The sequence below is a fragment of the Rhamphochromis longiceps genome, linkage group LG1, assembly GCF_057381845.1.
Source record: "Rhamphochromis longiceps isolate RC_006_pf linkage group LG1, R_longiceps_female_GT1.1, whole genome shotgun sequence".
NCBI classification, from domain to species: domain Eukaryota; kingdom Metazoa; phylum Chordata; class Actinopteri; order Cichliformes; family Cichlidae; genus Rhamphochromis; species Rhamphochromis longiceps.
In genome coordinates, this window is record NC_140557.1 from 14,710,529 (window position 1) to 14,723,837 (window position 13,309).

The 13,309-nt window shown below is 40.3% G+C and overlaps 1 protein-coding gene across 8 annotated transcripts in view; it reads left to right on the plus strand.

Moving 5' to 3' along the window:
* esrrga (estrogen-related receptor gamma a) overlaps positions 1–13,309 on the plus strand; it is a 171,466-nt gene that overhangs the window by 88,513 nt on the left and 69,644 nt on the right. For 4 of the 8 annotated variants that reach the window (XM_085394568.1, XM_085394728.1, XM_085394650.1 and 1 more), the window contains exon 1: positions 11,578–12,068. The exons of 3 other annotated variants lie outside the window; for them this stretch is intronic. In XM_085394568.1, the coding sequence (XP_085250694.1) occupies positions 12,013–12,068 (56 nt within the window). In that variant the 5' untranslated portion in view covers positions 11,578–12,012. Of the gene's footprint in view, positions 1–11,577; positions 12,073–13,309 lie in introns of those variants that run through there. One more of the 8 variants, XM_085395105.1, reaches the window with a different exon arrangement.

Sequence of the window (13,309 nt, forward strand, 5' to 3'; positions counted from 1 at the left end):
ACAACCATTCACACTCACATTAACACCTATGGACATTTGGGAATTACCCAATAATCTAACCCTACTAAACAAGGCAAGCATACAATAGGCAAAAAGTTTTGGACGTTTTATATTACGAATAAGTAATTATTGTGCATATCTGCATCAACAGTTGTGAAACAGACCTCAGTTCTTAATTCACACTTTTTGGTGTCAAAAAACATTTATGGCCTAGAGCACAGGTGTCGAACTCCAGGCCTCGAGGGCCGGTGTCCTGCAGGTTTTAGATGTGTCCGTAATCCAACACAGCTGATTTAAATGGCTAAATTGGGAGACAGACTTATTAAGTTCTCCAGAGGCCTGGTAATGAACTTATCATTTGATTCACGTGTGTTGACCGAGGGTGATATCTAAAACCTGCAGGACACTGGACCTCGAGGCCTGGAGTTCGACACCCCTGGCCTAGAGAGTGGTTGGCAACCCTTGGCAAACTCCAGTCACTAAGGAAAATGTGTATTTCTCAACATGTTTGCAAGTAGACAGCAGGTCAGTGAGGTCACAAAGAGGGTGCTCCACCAAAAACCTTGTTGTGATTGCTTTGGTCAGTAGCAGATTACACAGGTTCCCATAGTTTGCTTGGAAGATGCTGAGTTTTCTATAGACACTTTCCATTTGCTCCATGCTGCAGTGAAACCTGAAAAAGTGTAATGCAGACAAAAAACAGAATGTTCCTCTTCAACCGCTCAAACCAATACATTTTACTGCAACTTTTTAACTCTGAAGGTGAGCATCCTCTGTTTCCAATTTGTATCCTATGAAGCATTGTTTATTTGCACTTACACATGAACTAATCTGAAATATTGGCCAGATGTCCATTATCATGACAGAAAATTCAGACATAGTGGCCTATGGCTTGTAAGCTTAACTCTGGTACCAGCTAGAAAAAAGACACTTTACTTACACAACTGTTAACATAGCTAACTAAACAACCTGAACAACTTGAGCAAGACTATTAACAGTCACGTGTCCAAGTGTTCTCCAAGTGTACAGTCTAAGAGACCACTCCTTTCAGGTTGCTAAAATGTACAAATCTTCCATTTTTTGTACCATCTTCTTTATCAGACACAAAACAGCTTACATACTTCTGCATTACTAACCAGCAATTGTGTATTGTTAGCCATCATTAGCATGAAACTTTTATATTATTATTATTATTATTATTATTATATTATTATTATTAAGGAGCACACTGTAATTCAACAGAAGCTTTTCAATTTAAATCAGTTTTATTTTTATAGTGCCAAATCACAACATCACTTTCCTCAAGGTACTTCATATTTTAAGGTAAAGACCCTACAATAACAGAGAGAAAACCACCCAATGACTCCCTTTGAGCAACTACTGGGCGACCATGGAAAGGAAAAACTCTTAACTTTTTAAAAAAAACTTTTGACAGGAAGAAACCTTTGGCAGAACCAGGCTCAGGGAGGGGCAGCTATTTGTCCCAACCAGTTGGAGTTGATGGGACAGTTCAGCACAGTATAGTTCACACACATAATTAAATATCCAACAATGAATGGTAGGTGCTATTAAGCGCGTATGAACTGAAATATCTAGTGTTGAATTATATATATTTTGGAGTATATTTTGACTAAAACCTTTTAAGAAAAGTTTCATACTTACATTTAAATCCCGATATCAATATTTACAATGAACAAATATACATAAACAAAACATTTCAAATAGTCACACTCACCAGTTTGAAACTTGTGATGTTGATCTTAGCTTTCATGTTTTGTTGTCCTTGAACATCAGAATTATTCTGTAGGCTTACCATTCCTCTCAACCCTTTGTTCCCCCCTCTTCTATGCTGTTTTATCCCCTTTCCCCCTTCATCTCATCTGTACACACTCTCTCTTACCGTCTTTATTAGTAGTGGAATTATTCACTTGGCTTACACCTCAGTTTGAATAAATTGAGTGTGGAACTATTGGCGAGATGGTCTTTTTTGGCAGGCATACATTTGTGCCTCGAAGTACATGTGTGTTATGTGTGTGCTGCATTAACAAAGAGACTGCATTGAGAGACAACTAATCCCAGTGGGATAGCCCACTCATGTTCTGTTTGAGAGCGGCGTAATTAAAGGAGCGCACCTCTCCGAAGTCACCTATTTCAATACAAAACACTGCTTTATACAGACACGCAGGCAGCGAGAAACCTGTACGCACACACATTTGCACACTCCCAGTGCTTTCTTACCCAGGCAAAATTCACTCTGTATATAATTACATTCCTCTTCTAATTTATCCCTGGGAATATATCAAAACCTCAGGATGTTTCAGGAGGTATGGAGGAGAGAAAGAGAATGAGAGGTTTGGAGCGATGATAAGGTCAATACTTGTAAGAAAATAATGCAATAAAGTTATTGAAATATTTGTGTTTAATTGTTAGGTGCATAAACAGTTTATTTTTATTGTGTTTGACCATCTATATGGCTGCCTATATCCTTCATTTTATTTTATTTTTCTAATTTCTGCATTAAAAAAAGTTCACATAGCCCTTTGATTTTAATTTTTTGACATTCCAGGGATGTTTTTTCCAAAGAAACTGAGGCTGAAATATGTGGATGAATACATACAATTGATCTTTATAGCAAGATTGTATTTAGCTTTCATTTGGGAGAGAGAACGATTGTGTCGCTTGTTTGTGCTTCTTAAATGTAGAATGTGAGTTGAACTGGAAGTCTCGCTTGGCTTCGGAAGATACTACGTATGCTCACAGATCACAGCAGGAGACGTGTATGTTGATTGAATGGAATATATGTGCACAGAGAGATACAATAACACATATTCATCATGCCCACCCTGTCTGTTTACGTTTGACAAAGTTATGCCTCAGTTTAGTCCAAAGTCTTCCCCTTTTGTCTGCTCTCACTTGCCGAGGTCACTCTTTTCACATCTCTGATGAGATAGTGTCCACCCATCCTTCAATCTGACCAGTGACAGGATGATGACCACAACTCACCTAGCCTCTTTGAAATTATTTTATCTATATGAAAAAATATTGTACACTCCATGTTAGGGCTGGGCCATATTATACCGTTCACGGTAATACCGGTATAATGTTAGGCAACGATAGGAAAATGAAATATCGCGATAGAATGGGAGTAAAACGCGCATGCGCAGTGCCTTTGTTTTCATACGCACATGGCCGATTGTTGAGTGAAACAGATGAACCAGAATTGGATTGTAAAAATGGTGCAACTTCCGTGATGTGGAACTGGTTTGGTGTTTGTCCGTCAGATACACAACAAAGCACATTTTTTTGCAGAACATGCAAGCGGCTGTTGTTATTGTCGTATTTGTCGGACTAAGATGCTCTTAAATCTGGGAGTAATCTGGGTCCTAAACTCCGAATACTTCAGGTCAAACAACACTGCAGCATCACTTAGAGTTAAAAACTGTCTAAATTCTTTCATCTTTAATAAAACGATCAGCATTGCTGCTTTACCAGGTGTAACTATGAAGTTTAACTTCCAGGCATCCATGAAAACAAAAGTTATTACATTTAACGGAGTTAGAAGTTAGCAGGAAGCTAGCGGAAGTTAGCTCGCTAGTTTCGCTAGTTACCTAAGCATGATATTGCATGTTCTGACTGAGAGATTTCTGAAAAAAATCAAACGTACAGCTCTGCTATCACTTCCAACATAAATGAAGACAGGAAACTAAACAGCAGTGACGTTTGTAGGGTTACTGAAGTTGGGCTAGCTGGTATATAATGATGTGCTACGTGATCGCTAGCGACACAGCTATGTTAGCATAACATAAACAGTGAAGCTGGAGGACGAACACTAACACTTTTCCACTTATAAAAGTTAACGTGAAGGTTCTTCATGGTTAGAGACAAATGCAATCGCATGGCAGGATGCTGTAAACGGACCAAACTTCAGTCAGGAGAACAACTGAGATAATCCATCCACAATACGAGGTTAGTCATTAATATACTGCAACAACATGGGAATAGAGCAGCTGCAGAGAATTCAACATTAATGAATCAAAGGTACAGAAGTGGAGGAAGCAAGAAGAATGAGTTTAATAAAGTTTGATTTATCTGACTGCTTTGTTTCGCTTAATGTGCCTTATAATCCCGTGCACCTTATGGTCCGAAAAATGCGTACTGCACACTGCAGTTTAATGTTGCAAAGCACCTCTTTTTAACCATATAACCATATTATACGTGGTTATGCTCAGGATATGTCAGCCCATTTCTACTGGAAATGCCTTTTGGTTAAACTTTCAGCAAGGAATTTGCATTTGCACTGTTACATTTTTATAAAGCTTTAATGTACATAAAAACCAGCTTCTTGTTTAAGTGAAAATAAATGGAAGGTTGTCTTTTTGCGCTAGTAATGTTGTGGAGTTGTATTTTGTCTCGCATCAATTATATCGTCAGTTATATCATTATCGCAAATTTTCAAATATATATCGTGATAAATATTTTTGGCCATATCACCCTGCTCTACTCCATGTTAACTTAACTTTGAAGAAAGATGACATGTAAGGTGCATGCATGTACTGACTCTGTGTGTAAATGCTGGTAATACTTCCTTTTTATATTTTGACACATCTTTTTCTTTGTGTGTATATTGTTCTGTTGCACACATACATGCATTTTTGTTTCCATGACTTCAGAGGACATTACAATGACTTACATTCATTTCCTGACGCTATAATCCAACCTGTCTTTCTACTGTAGGTGTGAAGCTTGCTTGACCTTTGTGCGGAATAACGGGGCTGTCATATGACTGCCTGTCCTAAATAAATCACAGTATACAAGCCCTAAGTTTGTAGGCATGTGTAACTATACAAACAAGTGAGAAGGCTGTACGTGTCATGTCTTTTGTGTTCTTGAAACTGCCTGAACATTTCCACACAAATCTGTTAGCTGTACTGTATAGGTAGTATGTGTGCAATGGCACTTCACTACGCTGGTGTGGTTGCATAAGCTTTAGTGTGTTTTATGCATGTGTGTGCATGTGTGTGTTTGTAACTTTCATGTACCCTTCTCCAAAGGTTACCCAGACAGGCTTTTGGTGACAGGCTCCAGAAAGCTCCCTAAACCCAGCAGCTTTCCCCAGCAGCTGGTGCTCTCTCCTTGGCCTCGATCGCCATCACTGCTCCTTCCCTTAACTCACAAAATAATTTAGCAACCAAAACGATGACTTTTGAAAAGTTCACTCAGTTCGTCAGGTAATTCATTTTCATCAAATTATTCATTTTGCCAGCAGTTTGCATACAAGGCGGGTGTCGGAGTGGAGGATGCCATCCTGTACCTCCTACACAGAGCCCACTCACACCTGGATGGGGGAAAAGGCACGGTCAGGATCCTGTTTCTTGACTTTTCCAGTGCCTTTAATACCATCCGGCCCTGTATGCTTCAAGAAAAACTGAACAGGATGGAGGTGGACCCCTGCCTAGTGGCTTGGATCTCCGACTACCTCACCGACAGACCACAGTACGTCAGGCTGAAGGACATCACGTCTGACACAGTGGTCAGCAGCACAGGAGCACCACAGGGAACTGTGCTGTCCCCTCTTCTCTTCACCCTGTACACCTCTGACTTCTGCTACAACTCTGAATTATGCCACATTCAGAAGTTTGCAGACGACACAGCCATCATGGGGTGTATCTGGGATGATCAGGAAGAGGAGTACAGAAGTCTGGTGAGGAACTTTGTCGCATGGAGTCACACAAACCACCTGCAACTCAACACCTCAAAGACTAAGGAACTGGTTGTGGACTTCGGGAGGTCTAGAGCAGGTCCACTGCCGGTTCAGATAGAGGGGGAGGAGGTGGAGGTGGTCAACAAGTACAAGTACCTCGGGCTGTGGGTGGACAATAAACTGGACTGGTCATGCAACACAGAGCACCTGTATAAAAAAGCCCAAAGCCGACTGTACTTCCTCAGGAGGCTGAGGTCTTTTAACATCTGCAGGAAGCTCCTGAGGATGTTTTACCAGTCGGTGGTTGCTGGAGTACTTTTCTATGCTGTGGTGTGCTGGGGGAGCAGCACAGCAAAGAAGGACTCATCCAGGCTGGAGAAACTGATCAGGAGGGCTAGCTCTGTGGTCGGCATGAAGCTGGACACTCTGGTGACAGTGGCAGAGAAAAGGACATTAAAGAAACTGATGGACATTATGGACAATGCCAGGCATCCTCTGCACACGGCCATTAACAACCAGAAGAGTCTGTTCAGTGACAGGTTGCTTCTCCCAAAGACAAGAACTAACAGACTTAAAAACTCCTTTGTCCCACACGCCATCAGACTGTTTAACTCCTCTCTGGAGGGGAGAGGGAGGGGAAACAGGAGGACAAAGGAGGGAACAACTAAGCTGTAGTGCCTCTTCACCTCACTGTGCAATACCTTTTGTGCAATACTTTTGTAAATAGTCAACGGTGCAATAGACTCAATACTTGAAATGTGCAATTCACTTGTATTTTTATTTTTATTCCTATTTATTCTATTTATCCCCTTCGTATATTTTATTTATATTGTCTCTGTATTTATATATATGTGTGTGTGTATAACTCTGTAACTTCTGTCGGTGCTGTGCTTTTTTGGAAATCGAATTTCCCAGAGGAACCCACCCGAGGGATTAATAAAGTTCTATCTTATCTTATCTTATCTTATCTTATGTGGCTGCTATGTGGGAGTGTTGATGTAGGCCTGTAAAATGTTGATTATTTGACCAAACCAAATAGCTCCACCTCAGTGGAAATCCAAAACTCAGTCAAACTCACTTGGTCTGATCATGTCGGTTGTAAAGTTAACACCCAATACTTGAGCTGAATATGTAAGACAGCTACACATTTCTCCGTGTCCAACTTCTGATGTGTCTGTGTACATTTACCTTCTCTGCTGCCTTTGTGAGGAGAAGATATTATTACAATAACTGTAGCAAGGAAATCTCTTTAATGTTAAGAAATTTGTAGTTGGTTATTTCTTATTCATATTTCATATTTAAGAATAGGTTTACTTTGATAACTCTGTTATGACTAATTTGAGGCTAAGTACAATTCAGGAAGTAAGATGTAGCACAGTAATTAGGGCCCATTTAGTTTACATAGACAAACTTTGCTGCTATGACAAAACTCAATCAAAGAGGTCATTTTTAAATATTTGTAAAACATTTTTTAGATATTTATTTTGTATGAATAATCCCAAATATATTCATCACTCTTTTAAAAAATAATTCTTTATGACTACTAAAATATTTTATTTTCTGATTATCCTAGCGGATTATATCCTGTAATATATATAATACATAATACATAAAATATATTGCCCAGAGGGCAAGTTTTTTCCTTTGCTGTTTTACACTCACACAGCCTGAAAATGAACTGCAGCTTAAACTCTGTTTATCTAATAACACCTTGTGACTTCAAACCCTTTCACTGCTATTACAGCCATCAGTCACGTTAGTGACAGAGATGTCTTTTCAAGTCTACAGATCTCTCGCTTTTTCCTATTGGCTTCTCTTGCTCTGTTTTTCTCCCTGTCTCCTTCTCACTCTTCATCGCTCCCTGCCTTTTGCTCTAGTCTGGGTTCAGGTTGGAGAAGCAGGCAGGGGTCTTTGTTCAAATTGTCCATATCCACACTGTGTCCTGCTGTACCTGCTGACAAAGCTATCAGATAACTCTGCTCCATCTCCCCTGATCCTGTTGGCGGTGTAGCTTTGTATTGTGTGTGTATCTTTGAGAGTTTGTGTTCTTTTATATATTTTTGTTTATTTTTGTTGGTTTTCACGATGAATGATATTGTGACTTAATCTTGCATATTTTTAGCTACATTCCTACAAACAGCCGTGCACACACGAGTTGTGAGTCTTTGTGCTGCTGTTGGCTGCAAACTGACCAGAGTCCATAGCTCCCTCTGTTGGCTTGAAGTGATGTGCAATTTCTTACTCTCACTCCCTCCACCTGCCTCACCCCCCTCTTTTCTACAAAAGCAAAGTTCAGTAATGTGTGAAATTTCCAAATTGCTTCATTTCACTTTTGGTACAGCTTAACTTTTTAGTTCTCATTTTAACATTAAAATGTCAAATGGTCGTCCTGTCTTAAATGCTTAAATGTTAATAAAAACAGCAAATGTTCTTTAATTATCAAGAACAAATGCTCTGTTTTATTATTGTTGAAAGTACTTTGTTTGCAGTTGTTGCCTCAGTCTAGTGCTTTGTTCATGACTGGCACATGCGTCGATGGGTGGCCTGGGGTCAGCTTCCTAAGTGGCCACGTCTTGAATTTGTTAAAGATTGTTTTGACCAGCAAAGACGCACATATAACCGCTCACAATACAAGGCTCTGAATGAACTTGCTGTGGCCTATTGAGTAGTTTGATTGATGTCAGCGAGAGTTGCGATGGATAATTCTTCCATAGATGTCAACAGGCTGCCACCGCAGGGTCAAAACACACACACCCACACACAGATTTACAAACACTGGCAGACAAGAGAAGAGTGAGATGCCAGCAGTTACCGAGCTCAATAGGTTTTACATTGTAAATGGACTTTTAAAGTGATTCCAGCAAGGCCATTTACCCATGCATACAATTATTAATTGTGATAAAATGCTGTTTTTACACGGTGCTTCGACTGAGTTTCATATTTTTTGTTTTTATGTTGTTATATGCAGTTATATTTCTGCAGCATTGTGCATGGAAATATTGTCTGTTAACCAGCAATCACATATGCACACATCGTGGATGCACAAGGTATCACCTTGGCTTTTTGAGTTACAGGTTTGTGTTTAAGATGTTCATGGTTTGTCCAGTTATAGAGAAAAGTGGCCTAAAGGGGTCACTGTCAACATACACACACTGACTGAGAGTCAATCAATAGTCTATGGGGGTGGGGAGGATAGGGGTCAGAGAAGGAAAAGAGGAGTGAGGCAGAAAGACAGAAAAAGTAACGGCTGTTTTAGGGTTCAACCAAAATCACAAGAATTTTGTGATGGTCTCTACAAAGATGATTCAGAAGCTTTAGGACCATATGGGCCTTTTGTGTGTGCACCGGTTGATGAATTTTAAGGAATACAGCTCTGTTTGTGGCATTGTGTGCATGACATGATGTTATTGTTCACCGTAACATTTTTTTCTGTATTTACATAAAAGGCCAAGCTTTGTAAGGCATCACTCACCACACATGCACAGTGAAAGCTTATTCTTAGACAGCGTTCTTATGTTTTACCACATTGCTGCTTGTGCTTAAATTATCAGTCAGTAGAAATCACTTTCCACACAAACTGCATAAATTAAAGAATCATTGAATATTTTGTAACATAAACTAACTAAAAATTACGCCTCCATGAACACAACCAGTTCATCTTTGACAAATAATAATGATTTCTGTGTGCGTCAAAACACTGTTCTTCAAATATTTATATAGCCATTCGTTGGTGTTTTACAACTCGCAGGCTTCTAATTGTTTAATTCAATGTATGATTTGTAGTTCTTATTTTAAATAAATGTGTTAGACAGAACATTTTGGACTTTCTGCACTGAAACTGAGATTTTGTGTGTGCGTGTGTGTGTGTGTACTTGTGTATTCACAAGTGTGTTAGACACTGAGGTTTTGGTAAAGGATTTGTTTGCACAGTAGTGACGGCAGCATTGATTCACACTCATCTTTGTCAATGCTTATAAGCCTCTGGATACATCATAACTGTGTGTATGTTTGTATGCCTGCATGTGTATGTGTGTACACAAACCTAACAGCTATATATCTGTAAAGACATGTATTTGAATTCCTATCCTTCTATGTAAATGGCAAAGGTACATCTGTGCAAGGAGTCTGTGACTATGAGTGTGTTTGTTTTTGTATGTGGTCTGTGGATCTTTACTTTGTCGGCTTTCGAAACAACTTCTAAATATGTATTTATTCTTGTAAAGACCCTGATTGTGCCCATGGGAAGGCAGTTAAGCTCAGTTTCACAGGGTCTTTCAGCACAATAATGTCAAGAATTCTCCACGTCACACACATGTATTAAGCTATAATCATATTACCTTTAAAATGGCATTGAACTGAACAGTTCTATGGCTAACAGGTACTAAGTTCTCCATGCAGCTAGAGACAAATGCTTTATCAGCAAAACCAATACACATATCCTACGCTACGCTGAGAAGAATATGAAGAATATTTAGTGCGCTAACTTCAATGTTTTAGTAACAGTTTTTCTGTTAAGCAGTTGAAATGTTAATGATTGGACTCTGTGTTTGTCAAAGAAAAACAGGGAAAGAAAAGGCAGTATTTACACACATACACACACGTACATCAAAGCTGAGATTGGTTTCAGGAAATATTTTATTATCTGTACTATTCCAAAGCTGCTAATCACAACCACTCTCTTTCATCTTTGCACCCCCCACCCCCTCTACCAACAACATCACCACCCCCTCCACCCCCTCCGATTCCATTCTGTGTGTCTCCCTGTATTCGCTACACTTCTCTCTCCCCCGCCATCCCATGTGCAGGGGTACCCAAAAAATGACATGTAAGGACATGTTGAAAAAGTCTAATCGAAAGGAGGAAGACATTAGTTAAAAAGAAAGGAAAGAAGACAGAAAGAGTGCGTGTATCATTCGGAGTGTCCCTGCGGGGTTCAGATTTTTCCCTTTTCACAAGGCCCTTCCCGCTCTTCTTGCATTCCCTTTTCTCTTTTCCGCTGTCTCCTCCTTGCTCTAAAACTGAGAAGCGGTGAGCTAATTTTTCCTGGAGAATCCCAGTCGCAGTACCTATACTCACATTCCAAGGTGCTCGGAAATACTGGGAATACACAGCCTGCTGGTGTAGAGATGAAAGTGAACTTGACAAAACAGCAAGCAGCAGGGAAAACCTTGTTCCAATCATGCCCAAATCATTCCACAACAAAGGACAAGCGCTCTGGAATTGCTATAATCTCATATTTTACTGCTGGGCTGCGATGGGTTCTGCTGCGCTGTGCCTGTGTGTTTACGGTGTGACACAGTATTCAGGCTTTGGGTTCATGGTCAAGCATACACTATTTGATCTTGCATTTCTCTGGATTTGATTAGGTCAGTTTTGTGTTTTCCGTTTGAGCACAAATCAGTATCTGCGTCCTTAAAACATCCTAATAACATGGTGTAACTTATGTGGTTTAGACCTTATTTGAAAGAGGGTCAGCTTTTTGGTTTGAAACTTTTTTTTCATTGTTAGAAAGAAATATATTGTCAGTTTTTAACATTACAGTTTATGTGAGGATGTAATTTTACCTATGCAGGTGCATGCAGAGAGCAGGAGTGACCGGGGTAGTGAGAGACCATTGAAGAAAGATCAGAGAGATGGATTGATAAAGAGAGAAAGAAATTAAGTAAAAGGAGAGCAGGTTGTCTTGCTTTAAACCTTTCTCGCACCTGTCTCATTCTCCTCTCTGCTTCCTCCTTTCCTTCCTGATTCCCTCATTCTCCCTTTTCCTCCGTGCTCTTTGTCTGATCCCTCCCTCTCCACCTGCTCTTCTCCCTCTCTCCCTCGCTCTCCCTTCTTTTCTCCACCCCTTTCTCCGCCCCTCCCTGCAGCTATTGGTGAAGCACCCACCAATCACAGCACAACTGGGACCTGAGGGACTACATATGCAAAATGCTGCTTAATATTCATGAGCCGCTATCGGGGCTTTAAGTCGTTGATTAGGACAGCAGCACAGCTTTCTGTCCCAACTGCCTGACTAGCTGGCTGTGTGTGTGCCTATAGCCCCCTCTCTCTCACTCTGACATACACACTGCATACACATGCTCCCTCACTTCTACGCACACACGCAGAGCTGATCAGTGCAGGCAGCGCAGAGCCCGGTAATTGTATTGCTCACTCCAAGTGGAAGGAAGGACCGAAAGAGAGGAAGATCAGAGAAAGAAGAGAAAAGAAGAGAGAGGAGAGATATAAAAAAAAACTTTGATTTTTTTTTGTTTTTAATTTCTTGCCATTTACCCTGAGGAGGTTGACATGACAATGACCCGGTATCGCCGATGGATTCGGTAGGACACCCGTTATCCGAGTGTTTTTTAATGCACTCTGAACAAGAGTAGGTAAATTTTACCTTTTACTATTATCCTTTTATTGATCATCCAACTTGTCATTGCCATTGTCTTCCACTGTAAGTGACTGTGTGAGTCAGTGAGTGAGTGTATGTGCTGGTATGCAGCGGAGGTGGCCGGCACCGTGTCAAGGTTGTTTCTGTTGTCAGGTAGCACGCGTTCACTCTTGTCTTTGTGTGTGTGTGAGTGTGTGTGTGTGAGTGTGTGGCTGCAGTATCTGGACAGCAGTTCTTACTTAGTGGGCAGAGGAGCAAAATTTCTGTCCCTTCACCTGAAAGTGAGACATACGCACAACACACCTGCCTGCAAACACACATTGTTTGCTCCATTTTCACTTTCGCTGTTTTCAACAAACACTTTACTTGAAGTCAGGCTGTTCTTGGGACAAACTTTCTCAGTACATGTCTGCATGTGTGTACCTGTGCATGTGTTTATGCTTATGCATGTGTGGTTAAAGTATGTGTTCATCCAAGCAGAGAATCCGCGAGATAACAGGGCATTAAGGTTACAGGAGCAGCGTGTAGGAAAGGGCCCATAAGAGAGGAGGGAGAGGGAAAGGGGGAGAGCTGCGCTCTTAAATGCCAGAGGAGGTAGAATTTCAGACGGGCAGCTCAGCGTGTGGCCCCGCTCAGGAATTAGAGACAGTCACACACACACAAACACACGAGTGCTGCTGAGCTGCTCCTTTCGCCAATGCTTTGCTCTTTTAGATCTGTGCAAAATGTAGATTAAGTGATTGGCAGAGTGGACAGCAGTTTGCTTGATTAGATTATTGTGTGCACAATTATTTAAAAAACAAAATTAGAGCCAACAAACAAATGATTAAAGTATAGCAGTATTTGCTTAACTCTTTTCTTAAACAGGACAAGATAAAACATTCCTCCGACACTGTGCGTGTGTGATTCAGTAGCCGGACAGACCTGTTTTGTCTGTATGTATAAAATTATTGGCATTCACCTTTTCAAATTTGCAAAGCTCATAAATAAAGCAAAGATTTTATGGTCATTTATATATATAAACGTATATGTATAGATTTAAAACACATGCTTAGATTTAACCAATTTCCACTTAGAACTAAATTTGAATGAGTGACACTAAATCAAAGCCACAGTTTAGGTGGTTTTTTTTACGGTAGAGAGTCGGAAGTGGGAAAACTGAAAGAACAAAGTCAGAGCAGAAGCTCATGCAAAATGTTGTACTGTAATATTTCCCAAAATGGTATCTGTAA